The sequence below is a fragment of the Erpetoichthys calabaricus genome, chromosome 17 (assembly GCF_900747795.2).
Source record: "Erpetoichthys calabaricus chromosome 17, fErpCal1.3, whole genome shotgun sequence".
Lineage (NCBI taxonomy): Eukaryota > Metazoa > Chordata > Cladistia > Polypteriformes > Polypteridae > Erpetoichthys > Erpetoichthys calabaricus.
Genome location: NC_041410.2, coordinates 49,664,775 through 49,681,518, shown reverse-complemented (window position 1 = coordinate 49,681,518; position 16,744 = coordinate 49,664,775). Strand labels below are relative to the sequence as shown.

Genomic DNA, 16,744 nt, shown 5'->3' with positions numbered 1-16,744 from the left:
AGTATACAACAGCTAATCAAAAAATGGTTTAAGTTCTGTTCATCAATAAGAAGTTTCGCTTGATAAAATATTTTGTAAAACAAAACAAAAAAAGTTGAAGGATTAAGGGATTCTGATGCTTCTGCGTTCATTGTATTTTCCGTAAACGTCAAAAACAGGCTGAGAGGAATTTCTGACACAGCAGAACAATTATCCGCATACCTAATTTAAAAACGGCTGCTTCAACCACCACTGCCCAAAATACTAAAAGTAAAAATCGAAATCCAACCGTTTTGCATTGTGCCTGTCCACCAGATGGCGATGGAGGGCTACATGTTGGGTGACGAGACAAATCCCGCTCGGCGGTGATTCGGTAATCTAGAAGTTAAATCAGGCGTTTGGGTTTCTTTTTGGAAATCTTTGCCAGGTGCTCGATAGTATAAACTGGAGTTACTCAATTAAACTCAGGTGCGTCCCCAAGTGAAAGCTGATTAATTCGCGGCTCGTTTACTTTCTACTATTAATCACATCAGGCTTCTCGTTGATCATGAAGTGAATGAGAGATGTTCGTTAGCCGTCACGTTTGACTTTATTAAGAGAATCCTTTCTAAATGCTCACATTAAATATCGGATTGTACAATTAAGCTGTAGAGAGAAAAGAGACCCTTTTATATTAATATACTTAATCACACCGTGTTTTGGGGAAAGACCCAAAAATAAGTTTTAGTTTAATTACTATTGATTTTGTGCGTGTTTTCAAATGCACACAATTGTGTGCATCCATTAGAGGCAGCGTTGCCCATTGTCTCCCAGTTCAGATCATAACTTGACCATTGTTTCCATGGTTTCAAAATATCTCACTTCCACAGTGGGCTATATAGTAAAATGTTTAAAGAGGGTTAGGGCAGGAGTCTTAAATTTGTATTGTTGTCCGCATATTGATTTGGCAAAATTTTACACCGGGTGCCCTTCCTGACGTAACCTTCCCCATTTATCCGGGCTAGGGACCGGCACGAGAGTGATTTGTGACAGACAGATATCAGCAAGAGTGAAAGGGAAGGTCTACAGGACGGTAGTGAGACCAGCTGTGTTATATGGGTTGGAGACGGCGGCACTGACCAGAAAGCAGGAGACGGAGCTGGAGGTAGCAGAGTTAAAGATGCTAAGATTTGCATTGGGTGTGTTGAGGATGGACAGTTTTAGAAATGAGGACATTAGAGGGTCAGCTTAAGTTGGACGGTTGGGAGACAAAGTCAGAGAGGCGAGATTGCGTTGATTTGAACACGTGCACTGAAAAAGTATAACCTCCATTCAACTTAAAATAATTAAGGTAATGATTCACACTTAATATTTTCAATCTGAACCAATATAATTCTTTTTATCTTATTGAACCCACAATTTTTAAGTCATTTAGAGTGATTGGGTGTAATTCACTTGTTTTATACTGAAGTAAATCTATTTTTTAAGTTGTTACAATTTAAAATGGTTTATTGGTCGTAACCTGTTTTTATACTGTTAGAAATATTATGAACATAACACATTCCAGTGCTGTACTTTTTACATTTATTTAAAAATCTAGTGCAAATACACAAGCATTTTGCAGTGTAAATCTTAAATATACAACAAAATATTATTAAACGTTTCTACAGCTTTCTTGAAAGTATGTTTTATTATGAGTTCTTATACTTAAATTAACAGTTGAGAAACAGGGTAACTTACCAGAAATCCTCCGTTATAAAAGTCTGCTGCTGAAAATGCCCAGACCTGTATAGCCACGTCCACTCCACTCAGGAAAAGTGTTCTTCTTTTTTGCCATTTGGAAACCCAGCACGCTGGAAAGTTTGACTGGAAGAATATACAAACGGCCCCTCCCACACAGCACACGAACAACCTAAAATATTAGTTTAACTGAAATAGGATTTTTATGTTTATTCCCTCCACCATAACTTACTTTGGTACAAACAATTTTTTTACTTCGATTGAGATCTGAAACCAAATATTTCAAATGACTAATCTTAAGTTGCTTGAAAGCGAAAATTTACGTTGAATGAACATCAATGTTATACTTTTTTCAGTGCAGAGGAGAGATGCTGAGTATATTGGGAGAATAATGCTAAGGATAGAGCTGCCAGGCAAGAGGAAGGTCTAAGAGAAGGTTTATGGATGTGGTGAGAGAGGACATGCAGTTGATGGGTGTAACAGAACAAGGTGCAGAGGACAGAAAGATATGGAAGAAGATGATCCGTTGTGGCGACCCCTAACGGGAGAAGCCGAAAGAAGAAGAAGAAGGGCAGGAGTCTTAAGAATCCGTTGTTTGGTCTCTATGGTACTAGGGTGTTGTACCGTGTTAGCCATTATGAATGTAGAGAAAAGCCAAGCAAAATGACACCTTTTATTGGCTAACTAAAAAGATTACAATATGCAAGCTTTCGAGGCAACTCAGGCCCCTTCTTCAGGCAAGATGTAATCTTTGGTCTCTATGCAAATTTAGCGATTTAACTTGTACTTGCAGTTATCTTTATGAACTCAATATGACTGAAGAACCGTGTGGGATCCAAAGACGTTCTTATTATCGCATGTTGTGTTCCGGGAACAAGACATTTGCGCGCCTGTCTGGTACACACTTTCCTCTTTCAACTTTACATTCTTTTCAGTCCTAAACAAAACAACTAATCGTCTAAAGGAAGCCCTCTAGGGGGCGTCGCAATACAAGCGAAAATCAAATTTACACGGGACTTTTCAGTTACGACCTGTGCTTAGTTCGTATCTAATCACCAAACACAGCCGGAGGAACAGCAACAATCTGTAAGTGATACTGAAACAGATGTTTGTATTGTACACAAGAGCCAGATGTATCTTCCTGACCATACCCGAGACGTACCCAGAGGGTGGTCGTTGTCCAACTGTATCAGACACCAGGGATTTTCGCTCTTTAAAAATACACACATATTTGTGTCGCCAGCTGACGGTTTACTACAAGACAGAAGGACCAAAAAACTTTGTTGGGCGGGACAATGGGAGATAAGGGGAGAAGCTGTTTAAATGATAGAGCTACGCACAAAGGATTCCGTTGTGTTTCGAACCTTTCGAATCAACTGCCTTCCAGGTACAATCTAAATAAGAGAGGCGAGTTATTTTTGGTAAACATATGGTGATATATATAAGCTGACCGTAAAGTCCTCTGGTAGGTTGCTGTGCTGTGTCTCAGGTGGACGATTAGCAAGAAGCATAACCAATTTAGATAATGAGAATGTTTTTTTCCCCGTCCGTCCTTTAATGCTTAGGACTTTTAGTTGAGTGCGCACTATTAAAATATTAAAAGTATTCGCGACCAAATATAAACAAAAAAAAATCAGTTTTATACAGTAACAATCATGTCCCTTTCGTCCGCCTCAAATACCTGCGCGCAACATATGTCCTGACTTATCTGAGGTGAAATGAATAAATGCGTTCATATTTCGTTTATTTTAATTTCTACAGGCTGTTGTCTATTACAAACTTTGTTTGCTTTTTGACTTTTATAAAGTATTTTTGTGCATTTCGAAGGATATCACACACCATATATCCATTCACTTCTGATTTACCATAGTCATCCATTATTTGTGACTTAATACTAAAATAACGCTTCACACCATTCAAGAATTTCCAACCCCAGTTTGGGTCGATCTGAGCAGTGGGGTTATCCGTCTGAATTGTTTGAAGTGGTCCTAAGAGATCAGTACTATATGTCATAGGCTGGTTAAGCTCAAGGATGGTGAAAGGTCAGGTGCATTCCACATGGGGTGAACGAGTAGTCTTTTTTTAGTAAAGCCAATCATACAGTACAGTCTAATCCGTACAACTATCACCAACGCTTCTGTGATAAATGAGATAGGCCAGACGCAGTGACTCCGGTGTCTTCAGTGGCGTCCATCATGCTAATTTTGATGTATTCCAAAATCTATACTCTGCTACCAGAAAGTTAATATACACTGCCAGTACGTAAATACAATCGCATTCCATCAAATAGCGTGACCATTATGGTCGATAATTATGTTATTGATGCATCATGTCAATTCATCATTAACAAATCATTTTCAAGATCATTTACAGGCACCACATTATAAGGTAAAAAAGAAACGAAGGGGAACCTCAGTCTCCGTATCATCACCCACACCCCAAGTAGTAGTAAAATTGCCAATACACGTTTCGGGTAGTTTTTGGCTTCGCGTTGAACCCAGAACATAACAGTATAACGTCTGCACAGGATTGTTGGGAACGACGAACCTAACTTTTTGGGCATTACTCACAGAACAGAGCGTAATAGTAGAAGGATAACTTTTGGATCTGGTTTTATATACTCGCAAATGAGGAACGTCGTTTTAGGAGGTCGTGGGGCAAAAAAAAAAACTGAACGTGAGAAATATACGATACCTGATTACCACAAACATATTTAGCCTATTTGTTTTATTGACGCTTAAAGAAAGAAAAAAAACTGACGTATTTTACTTCAGTATGTTAAACATAAATCTATCAAAAAAAACGCAATTTAAGAGTAGTCATAAATAAACCAAATTAGGTGAGAAACGGCTGTAACATAGGAATGGAGGTGTTTGCTATGTGGGCTGCAGCGTCCTTCTGCTGGAATAAATCCAGACAAGCGCTGTATGCCTTCGTTTGCGCAGGCGCAGATGACCCAACGCGCTGCTGAAGGCAATGAGACCAGTGAGTTCTTTGGATTATCCCATTCTCTGTAAAAGTAAATTTAAGAATACTTGGCCAACACAAACACGATTGCAGATGATTCCAAACAGAACGCTTTTATTGTCACGTCAAGAGAATCTCTTTGTTTAAAGTGCTTTACATCAATATATTACAAAGTTTATCTCTTCAGATGGGCAAAGCAAATAAATAAAATATCATAATTTAAATAAATAGAGTAATAAATAATCCAGCAAATACTGTTTACTAACAAAATCACAGGACAGGTATATCCATTGCACGTAGCCACATTTGATATCAATAATATAGAAGAGGCGGCGGTGGGGACACATATGGCTCTAACCATACTGCATCCCTCTCCGGAGTCTCTCGACAGTTTTATATTAACAATCTACATACAGTGCATACAATGGACCCCAGGCCTTTGGCCCTGATCCGCTTCATATCTACATACACGGTCACAAATGGCTTATTGAGCGCGGATCCGGGTCTCTGGTCTTGACACAGTCCGAGTCCGGCTCCTGGTCGAGTCACTGAGGCAGGTGTGCTGAATCCAGTCGCAGTCCTTGGTATCGTACAGCCGCTTCGAGTTGGTCACTGAGGCAGTAGGGGTGGCTTGAAGGAGCAGTTCCCGGTGCAGTGCCGAGGAGTCAGCATCTTACAGGAGAAATGGTGCAGAGCGTCGTGAGCTTCTGGGAAAAAACGGAAAGGGTTAAAGGTCCGTCGGAACATGCGCCCCAGAACAAAGCTGATCCATATGAGTTAATACTATCCATCCATTTTCTGACCCTTCTTTAACTAGTATACAGTAACAAGTGCGTGTACAGATTAAACAGTAGGAATCGGAATAGGGTGTCATCCATTAAAGGACACACTAACTTTTCAAAAATCTAGTCAGTTCTGTGCCACCAGTTAGGCTGATGACACGACTTGAAGCTGTGCAAAGAACAAATAGTCCCCGGAGAACATGCAAACTGCCGATGGCACCACTAAGGCGAATGGACTAGAAAGGTACGTTGACTGGTTCCTTCCTAATAGGAAAATATTGAAATAAACAGTATAATGCACCTGTAAGCCTCAGTTGGCAAAGCATTGTGCTTAGATGACCCAGTAGTTTAGGACAGGCAGCACTAACTTATTGGCCACATATTAATTTTATACTTTTAAAACAAATAAATTGAGATCTCCATTCGGAAATATCCTTAATGTTTTCGGCTTCTGATCACGCCCACTCAAATCATACAAATTACATTTATAATTGGAGATGAAGCAGCTTATTCAAAAGCGGCTATCGGATTTTTCTAAGGATCGATCATCTGATTTCCCAAATGTCTTACAGATGACATTTTATGATGTTGATATTCTCCTTTTTGCTGCCCCGTGTAATCATGCATAGCGCACTTCTATATAGTCTTGTTGTCCCTGTTCAGTGGCATCGTTCTGAGATGATCAATTACCTTTCAGCTTTTGTTGAATGGCATATCGCGCCTTCCGCTCCTGGTCCAGTTCATTGCACAGGGTGTCTGGACACACGAAAAAACAAAAAAATGAGGTCAGGTATAAAACTTGTTTGGAAGAAATATGCCGAGTTGTGCTTGTAATGAAACGGACTGATTTCAAATCTAATATCGATACTAAAAGGAATAATATACAGTAATATTTAGTAACCAGATCTATTAATGATATTCCTACCTCCAGCAATATTTAATGCGTCAACCAGTTTCACTGCTCTTAATAACATCTATTAAAATAAAGGGTGATCTAACTTTACATAATTAACAAATGGTATTGAAAATGGATGGATGATCAACATCTTTTGCAAAAATGATAAAACTAATAATTGTTTCTATCAATAGGAATCATACAGTGACATTTAATACCAACAACATTCATGATATTAACCGCTTTCTAATTTTAATTACGCTAAATCGTATAGTTGACACTATTATTCATGATCAATTTATATTCTGCATATTGGTGATAATAATAAACATGTTTCTCTTATTAGCAAATCGTTAATATAATAATTCAGTTATACGGCTGCTTAATCTTTTTAGCACCCACTATCAAAAATACTCATACTACTTAATTTAATAAGTGATTGATGTAAGATTGTAGACATAAAGCCCTTTATTAATATGTACGCTTCCACTTTAATAATAATACTACTAATAATAAATCATTACATTTATATACTTTGCGAACTTTGCTATAAAAATGACGCTGAGCACCATTTCCGCTTCAATATTTGCACTAATTTTATATCACACAATGCAATGCAGTTCAGTATACCGATCTCTTGTTATTGTATTAATTCTGTTTTAACTATACTGACAATATGTATTACACACATCAATATTAATCGTTCCAAAAATGTAAATATTTCTTCTTCAACCAAGGCTATTGTACCGTATTTCTCATAGCAACAATATTTCATCTGCTATTACATATTTATTAATTTTCACTGTATCTAAAACTTAATGTTAATTTCTGCTACTATTAATTAGTAAATATGCTGATAATAATTCTGTTGCTACTATTATTATTACACGTACCGTCACAATAATAATAACTGAATATTCTATACATATTTACTGCTTTATTTACTGAACACACGTAATATATTTTTTACTACAGTTTATAATAGTGTATGTGGGCTGCTGCTATTAACAATTAATTATTACAGATAATATTTTGCTCCATTTACTTGTCACATTTGGAATGCCACCCATGATTTTCTGCGGTACGCCTGTACTATCTGTCCTTGCGATTCTGACTGGATGAAGCAAGTTCAAAAATGTATGTATATAATATTACTTAATATATGTTATTGCATCTAACAATAACGGTAGTAGTAACTTTCTTTTATTGTTTCTATTTAATATACTAGGCATAAATAACTTTTGAACATCTAAATATTAAATGTAGTTGTATTTCCACTCGGTTAATGGCAAAAGTCATACCGTTAAAATAAGACCGTTACTTCTGCTACTAGTAATGTCATTGACGTTACTGTTAATTAAAATAAGTAACTAAACATAAGTGAACAATAATGATTTTTAATAACAACATTAATAATGTTGACAATCGACGGTATGTCTAATTATTTTGATAAACCACAAGAAACTAAATACCTAGACAAGGATATGCTACTAGGCCGTCTGGATAATAGTTAACGGTCAAAATAAAGTCAGGCACTACTTCACAGGTAATTTTCCGCCTCGGATTTTAATTTAGACAACAAAGAATTATCCTAGTGAGATGTTCAATTATTTCTCGAAAATGATGCCCCGGAGCACTTTGTAAATCTGAATGTGGAGCCAAGCCGCCTTCTCACACCATTAAAATGCATAAGCTACATAAAAGGTGAGAGGAATTGTCTTTTAAAAGCTGTCTCGACTTCCGAAAATGTCCTCGACCAGGATGACCAAATCACTCACCTCGGACAATCTGCAGCTGCTGGACCATTTCCTCTCTGTAAGACAGTTCCCTTTTCATTTGGTCCTGAAAGTTATCTGGGAACAAATCATACATGGAGAGGCTCACGGTTACATTCAACTAAACTTCTAAACTTTTTTGCTCATTTCCTTGATAGAACTGCAATTCAAAAGGTTAAAACTAAACTTCTAACTTTTGCCTTGGTTGGATCCAATCTTTCGTACGCATACATATACAGTAATATAATCAAAATAAATAAAAGACAAAAAAGACATACTACAAACCCAAAAAAGGTGTACCTTTGAGGCTCTGGAACTCGCGTTCCAACTTTTTTCTTAACTCCATCTGTTCCACAAGCTGTTTTTGCAACTCATCTACAAAGACACACAATGAACACTCAATACGACATACTCCAAACACACGACCTAATAATAACGTACATTTTTAAATGTACTTTGACAGTCTGTATTTTTCAGGACTGGGTCATTCATCAGCTAATTGTCTATATTTAAGTGTCGTTTAACTTCTGCTTATTCTCAGGATCAATCCTCAGTAGAACGTCTTACAGAACAGGAGAATCAGAGCTAAAATGAGTTTCATCGACGATTTTAGTGAATTGGTTATTAGACATGGCATTGTATTGAAAGCCGGTATTTATTACAGCGTATGTGTTGTCTTACATTTAATCTCTCGAGCTCATTCTACTGTAAATGTTATCTTATTTATAAACTGTATGTCACTGTTTCTGTGTGCGTGACTTGAGAATAACGCGGTAGGGTAATAGGCGAGAACTGGGCTCGGATGGGAAGCCAGTCCGCCGTACCGAGAATTAGTTTTTATTCAATAATGTTCAGTATTGCAAGTAAGTCGGACAAAATTACTGACTTGCAAGAAGCCCTTGATGAAATGTTTACAACACAAAATGTACATTGAAAATCAACGATCTACAGAGAGTAGAGAACAGTAGCTCTCCACCAAGTCTGACTGCGTGGGGCATTTTCTAGTATTTTACTGAAAAGACAAAGTTGCAATTTCACAAAAGTTCCCTGCGTTCAGAACCTGGAGCTTTTTTCCCCTCCTACTGTGGGTAATTTTAAATACATTGTCAGTGATAATTGAATCACTATTAAACGAAACAAAGTTTTATCATTTTTGAATTCACGTCTCAAATATTCCTCTAAATATGTAAAGAAGCGAAACCAATATAGGAACAAAGACATCTACTTTATTTTCCAGCCTAAAAAAGGGATTTGAGGTGACAGGATATCCCGGGGCAGTCGCTGATAGGCGTTCGCATGCTCTCCCTGTTGTACGGATGTCTCGGGTTAATTATCCGCATTATATTGACTTTCTGAGTGAACATGGAGATGTGTGTAACTGAGTGTGCCAAGCGATACGCTGGCGCCAGGTTCGAGACTGAGTCCTGCTTTATGCCCAATGTTGACAGGGTAGGCTCCTGTCAAAGGGCTGGTTAAGCCAGGGTGGCGAATTGACAGATACATGAATTTATGTGTTTACGATTAGGATTGTTAACTTTATCAGTTATTATTAATAAATTATTTAATTTTGACAGTCTGCTTCAGTTAATGAACGGTTTAGTATTATCAATATTATTGCTCTTTATGATAATAATGATGGTTATATTATCTGATTTGCAACTTCTCTATAATGCTAATGCTTTTAGGGATTATGTCTACTAATATACATAATTATTTTCTTATACACATGATATGAAATCCCTCTTATTTTGATTATTAATTAATGTGCAATCTACAAAGTATTAACATTCTAAAGTATTATTGTTGATATTTTCGTTCATGTTTATCACAGCACGACATAATATTCTATTACAATACACATAATAATTGCAAGCACGTAATTTCTAATAAAATAATTTTGATGATTTACACAACCGCATTGGGTTTTTGAAAAAAAATGATAACATTGTTGATAGTGTTATCTTAGTATATTTAGTATGTGTAATAAATTATTGTTTCTCAAATAAGTATTGTAGGGCGACATACTTGCTATCGTCATAACACCAGTTAGGCATAATAATTGTGCATAATCATTTATTGATTGATATACAAATTAACGTATTGTATACTAATCTTGTTTTTGAATGCTAACCATATGTAAAAATAGATACTGAATGATTATTATTTTGAACTCACCTTTCGCCATATTTTCGATATCCTTCTCAATTAATTGCTGTCCTCTGCCGATGTCGTTCGCAGCCACGTCCTCTCCTGCAGTATAAGCGCATTCATCAAGAGAAGTAGGGCCTGAGTAACTGTGCCTACTTGAACAGTGAAGCCATACAACCACTTGACAAGCGTTAAAAACAAAGCACACTGATCCAGAAATGCTTGGAAGACAACAATGTGATCCATACTTGTTATTTGCTGATTAAACTTAGTATGGGGGTGGGGGTGGGGTGTGGGGGGGTAACAGTTATTTTCATCAGTGTAGTAGAGCAAAACAAACGGATTGACAAGAACCGGTATTCCAACAATATTACTTTATTTTGATTATCGTATTTTGTATCACATACTGTACGTACAAAACGCTTTATAATACAGTAACAATCTTTACAATAGTCTCGAGCAAACAGGATAGGTGGGACAGTGAAGGTTCAGCACCTTGCTTTAATCGTTTTGCCTTCTATTAAGGACATTTAATGGCCGAAACTGCACCCACCTCTGTCCACTTCGGCTGGGCTCTTTTGGGTGAAGTTTGCGGAATCGTGGTACGTCTTCCCAGGGTCCTCCTCTGCACTTTCTGGTTGTTGGTCTTAACCAAACAAAATAAGAATATTAGAGTAGAAAGGACACAACATTAAACCAACATATATATTATGCAGTCGTTCTTCACTGTGACAGGATACTGCGCTCATTTTTTATTGCCCCGTCAATTACCACCCCCTCCCCAAAAAAAAGTTCATGGCAGCTGTGCGCATACGTCTGTTTGAATATCTGCATGACAGAGAACTGCACATTTTTTAATGAAGATGTCATTGCTGTAGGCAAGGAGAGGGTAACAAATCTGGAAGCAGCCAACCAGAGGAGAGTCCAGAACAAAGAGATGGCCTCCTCTGCCATCATTATTATTATTAGAAAGCAAGACCCACTAATGCTAGTGAGATTGCTTTTGCTAAATGCAGCGTTCACTGTTAGGTCTTGAGCAAGCGAGCGTGCATACCCAAAGAGTACCCGGCGTTTCTCTTACCGTTGGCTTCAGACGGACTGCTCAGATAATTGGACCCGACTCCAAAAGCGGTGGGATTCTTCAAACTCTGTCCTTGCTCTTGTCTTTCATTTGAGCACACCTGCAACATTATCAGACAATTATATGTAATTACGCGCGATATTGTTGTTAGAGATTACTTACCCTCCACCCCCACCCCTTTCACCCTCGTGTCGTGTTCGCAAGCTCACGGCAGACCCCTTATACACATTTGTTTTTCTAAAATAATAATATAAAACTACTATGCAAATAATTGACGGCGGCCTATAGCAAATTGCTCTGCGATTGTGACGCACGGCCTTCCGAGTCTGATCGGAATTAAAAATCTATTTGGTACAGTACAGCGGTTATATTAAACGTAATTACGAGCTCTCCAAAGAAAATTACCCAAATTAAAATTCAGTGGCAAATAACAAGAGCCTTTCAAAGCTTCTGTACCCCGTACCGCAGCATGCTTCCTTTTGCATCATTTTCATCTGCATGAAATATTAAGTTTTTTTTTTCTATTTTAATCATTGTTTTTGTGCCAATCGTGCTATTAAAAACACGTGAATGCATTCGCCCGACCCCACGCGATCTGGGTATGAGTTTAATACTATTACTATTTCATAATACTAATAATATAATAATAATAATAATAATAACAGCATCATACGGAAACAGAAGGTCGTGGACAACCACTCTCTCCTCAAATGTTGCGTGAAGTGCGTGTTCTCTTCTCCCCTAATCTGTCTCTTACTTGGATCTCGGAATCCTCAGGCTCCGGGTCGCGCTCCTCTGGATCCTGCGTGCCCTGCTTTCCTAGACTACGAGCTGGACTCTCTTGACCAAGCCGCTCCGATGATGATTCTTCATCCTCGGGAAACCTGTTGGACTCCACATCTACCTCTGCTTCATCCCCACTGTCCACCTCCGGAGAAGCAGACCGGTAACTGGAGCTCTCGCTCATGAAGTCCGGCGAAAGGTAGCCAGAGCGCACCCCGCTATAGGCCTCTCTATTGCCGTAGAGCTTAGCGATGCTTTCGGCGTCCTTGACGACGGGCCTGAAAGCAGAGATGTAGCTCATTTTACGCGGGGTGAGGGCCATGCCCTCGTCTCCCGATTTGTCCTCCTCGTTCCTGGTGGACTGAGTACTGGAGCACCGTTCACTGTCCGCCAAACTGTCCTTAGGAGTGTTGGTGCTGCGATCACTCTGCTCGGACAAGTCCATGTCACTCTGTCGGGCGCTGGGGAGTTCTGTTGCCAGTTTGGCTTGATTCTGTGGGTAGGGAGGGACGGGCAAGCTGCCCGCCGCTGGCCAAAACATAGGGAATGACGGGTACACGGTATCCTTTGCGCCCGGCCAGAACACTCCCTGTAGACCGTTGTTTTTGCTCTGCTCTCCAACCCCCACGGTGTCATCCTTCTTTTGACACAATCCGAAGGCAGGGAAGCCGTAAGGGTGAGGGAAAAGTGGCGGAGGAATTTTCTGTAGAACCCCAAAGCCCTTACTGGGAACTGGAATGACAGGGTAGCTCCGCACCCCGTTGCTGATGCTGAGACTGGCCCCTTCCTCCTCGCACCTCATGCTTTTATGGGGGACTTCTGGGGAGCGTCGCGGGAGGCTGCTGGAGGCCTGTTGCTTCAATGACGAAGACCCCTCAGAGCCGCCGATCGGAAGGGTCCTTTTACGACTGCCCCCATTGAACATTGCTTTCACATCTTCCCAAGCGTGAGCCAGATCGTCAGAACTATTTTTGTCCGTCAGTTTCAAGTGGCGCCTCCAGGAATTGAAATTGGCTGCGTCCGGTTGGGTGTATTTGGCCTCGGGCGTGCGGTGCGAATGGAAGATGAATTTGTTTGGGGAGAAGTACATATTGCAATAACTGCACTTGATGCACTTTGCCCTGGAGCTGTTATATCGCGCTGGAATAAAGTTCCCCCGGCTGCCCCAGGCACATTGGTGCGAAACGTCGAAAGCAAAATTCTCGGGTAGCTTCGGTGGGCTATGTGCGCCCAGAAAAGATTTACATAGTCTTTCGGCCTCTCGTTTTGTAATCATTCCGCAGCGCCTGGAGGAGATGGGCATCGCGCCCGCGCGTCGCAGTATCTCCAGTTGCACCGGCGTGCACTGCACACAGGTGATGCCCAGAGCCACCCTCCGGTTGTGGATTTCGTTGTAGCTGTAGTTTTTCAAAAGAGTGTTGGAAATCTGAGCTAAACAAAGCCTCTCTTGACCATCGATCACCAGGGACACAATAGGTACTCCGTAAAGGATGGTCTCGCTGACTTGGTTAGGTTTCAGAGAACTGGACCCCGTGTAAGGTTGCAGCTCCTGCTGCGAATTGGGAGAAGAACTGGTATCAAGTCCCCCTGCCAGTTGACTGGAAATCGTCTCCATTCCTGGAACTCTGGAGTAAGGCAAAATAAAATATAGATGATATTAAAAAATACAACTATACCATCTTTAAAACAGTAATATGTAAAATCCTTGGAGGGGCGTGGCTTGATGATGCCGTGCAAAAACATAAACGCTGATAGACACAACCTTGAAATTAAATTACTATACCATAAAAGACAAATAGTCATTTCGCATAATATTCTAAGTTCGGTAAACATATCCGAGTTTCACGATAAAAATTCACCAATGTAATAGTGACAAGCGAAATGCAAACAAGAATGCAATGAGATGGTAAAATAAAATAAAGTGCAAAATACATTTAAAACGACAAAAATGTGTTCGATTCACTTTTTCATTCAAAATTATTTTTACAAACCGTTTTTACTATTAATTCAGCGGTATTATAATATTGAATTACTTTTACTCTGTATTGCTTATTGATTAAGACTGAAAAACATATAGTTACCGTGTTCACTTCTTTTCGGCGTGAATGTTCTGTGCAGTTTTTCGGGTAAGTCAGTTTTAAATAAACTCGGTAGCTTTTCGGCTTATCAGCAATCCGTTTTTGATTTTGTGCCAGGAATACTTAATCCCAAAGAAAATACCTGAGTTATCTGTCTTAAAGTCTACACATTTTTTTCAGTAAAATCGGCAACCTAATTCCTACTTAAAAATTGGAGGTGACAAAATTACACCGGAATTTTCCGAATTAAAGGTTCATGCGAAATGTTCTGATTTGGTGTCATTTGAATGTCGGATTATTTCTGACGAGCCGAGGCCCATCTTTTAAATCTCTAGCCGAGGACAATTACTTAGCATGGCATTACATACGGTAACACGTAAAAGACCAGAAGGAAAAGATACTTTGAGAGACTCGGATGAGATTACCAGAGAGGAATCGCAGCATTAAGCTGCTTTAGTTGTAATTACATAAATAGCCCTTATTGTGGTTCCTTAATGTTAATAAAACTCCCTGCCAGTAATTAAAGTCGGCAACAGAAAGCACTGTGCTACACATAAATAATAAATAGGTCGGCATCAAGCATGTTAACTACATATTACACATGTAAAATTCAAGGAGATCGCAAAATCAAACCAAAAGTTTTAAATGTAGGACTACGTAATTAAAATATCCAAAAGCATACAATATGCATATCTGCAATTAACAGGACACGGAGAAGGGGGTCATATTGTAGTGTTTTTTAAATTCGCAACGTATCGAAAAATACAAGCTTTCTAGTCAACGGGATATATAAAGAACAGCAATATCATCATTCTCATCTGATTCTTGTTGTTATTATTAATTGGGTTACAAATTGTCGTTCGGTTGCGCCCAAGGAGACAGAACAGGTGCACAATTTGTCATGCAATGGTATTCCTAAACTAGAACACACAATCCACTGAGCTCACGGACCCTACCTTCTTTAATGAGTACCTTGGACAGCACCTTTCTCTGTGCAAAGGATACCGACAGCGGGGTCCAGTCGGAAGCTTCTCAGCCGAGCCAAGGCGATGCTATCAGCAAGCCTGGTTTGGGATGTGGGATGAAGGCGGGATATCTCTCAGGAAAGACCTTGGACTTCCATTCTCCACGACTGTCCTGCTCTGTGTGACTGACCACATGGCAAGTCCGGGGAAGGCTGCTCTGATCCTTAGTTGAAGACGTTGTACATTGATCAAGTGACAGTTAAAATAATAGAAGGCACTCCCACTTAGCGCCACCATTTACATTAACTGTTTACCTTCGGGACCCGCTGGCACGCCAATCATCATTGTCATCGAGTCAATTACAATTCCGCCTGGGTCCTTTAAAAAAGAAAGAAAGCAAAAGGAGAGAAAAGGAGGTTTGTTCACACTAAAGAAAGATGTTACACATCTTTCTGCGAGAGCGATAGAGGTAAGATATTTGATAAAGCTGTTATTTAAGGGTAAGTTTAGCAAAACAAATTACGGTAAAGCGATCTGTGATAGAAGAAAAAAAAAACGAAAACGAGAAATGGTGGGGTGACACATGAATGTAAATCTATAGACAATTTTGCGTTCACGAAGCAGAAATAACCGAAAATGCTAGCAGCTTTGGCCGGCAGGCGCATACCCCGCGTGAGTGGACACCCAGTGACCTAATGACGTTAAGCAAAAAGCGAACTTATTTACAGGGTCTCACCAACCGAATATACTTTTTGGCCATTGGCAAGCAATTGATTTGCTTTATATTAAAACATATACTTAAATAAAATAAAAAACAGCTAAAAGTGTACTACTTGTTGTATGTAAATACAATTTGAACGTGTGAAATCCAACCAAATTTGAAACAAACGAGCTCAAACGAATATATCTTAAAAACAGAATTACCCGTATCTTCATTTAGCTGCTAGGGCCTTTCATTTTATTGGCTCATTAGCTATTGGAAGTATCTTTAACGTTTCAATAACCTTTCAGTTTTATACAATGAGAAGAGTTTTCATTTGCCTACGATTAATTAAATATTATCGATTTTCATGGAGTCAGGCTCGTCCTTTTAAATAAGGAAACGGAGTAAAAAATCTAACTGTATTCGCTTTCTTAATTAAAAATGTTCTAGAAGCCGCCTGTCAGTCACCGCACGAACAGAGCTAACAAACTATTTACTCAGCTCTCAAACTGCAAAGACATCGGAACTGCCGCAGCTCCTCGTTCGGCAATACCCACAGCTGTAACAAACCGTTCAGAAAATCAATGGCGAGAAAATAAAGGAATTTATTATTTATCGTGTTATGGGGCCATCGAAGAGGCGCGCTCGCTGGGAGACTAATCAATTCATGTTTTCAAGTAGAGACGCCATGAAACTCGACGGAAAGTCATTGTGGGCTATTGCTAATGATCTTTGCAGGCCGTATAATTAGAAACAGCAGTAAACAGAAAACGGTGATTGTTTCTTAAAGTTTTCATTGCGAGTCCGCCGTGGGCATTGTGGCGCAGCCCAGTCATCACACCAGTCCGTACGCACACTCCGGTAGCTCC

The 16,744-nt window shown here is 39.4% G+C and overlaps 1 protein-coding gene across 5 annotated transcripts; it reads right to left on the bottom strand.

Moving 5' to 3' along the window:
- Positions 1-4,762: 4,762 nt before the first annotated feature.
- On the bottom strand, positions 4,763-16,045 carry skor1b (SKI family transcriptional corepressor 1b). 5 transcript variants are annotated; one of them, XM_028822973.2, is made up of 9 exons: positions 15,164-16,044; positions 12,104-13,754; positions 11,347-11,446; positions 10,819-10,911; positions 10,293-10,367; positions 8,418-8,492; positions 8,121-8,195; positions 6,138-6,203; positions 4,763-5,369 (listed from the first exon to the last, which is right to left on the bottom strand). In XM_028822973.2, the coding sequence occupies exons 2-9, from the start codon at positions 13,742-13,744 to the stop codon at positions 5,275-5,277; spliced, it is 2,220 nt and encodes a 739-aa protein (XP_028678806.1). In that variant the 5' UTR covers positions 13,745-13,754; positions 15,164-16,044; the 3' UTR covers positions 4,763-5,274. The 5 variants fall into 5 exon arrangements, with proteins under 5 accessions (XP_028678806.1, XP_028678805.1, XP_051776275.1 ...); XM_028822972.2 differs by having other exon boundaries at positions 4,763-5,372; positions 15,164-15,535; XM_051920315.1 differs by lacking the exon at positions 15,164-16,044 and adding an exon at positions 14,211-14,398 and having other exon boundaries at positions 4,763-5,372.
- Between the last annotated feature and the right edge of the window lie 699 nt (positions 16,046-16,744).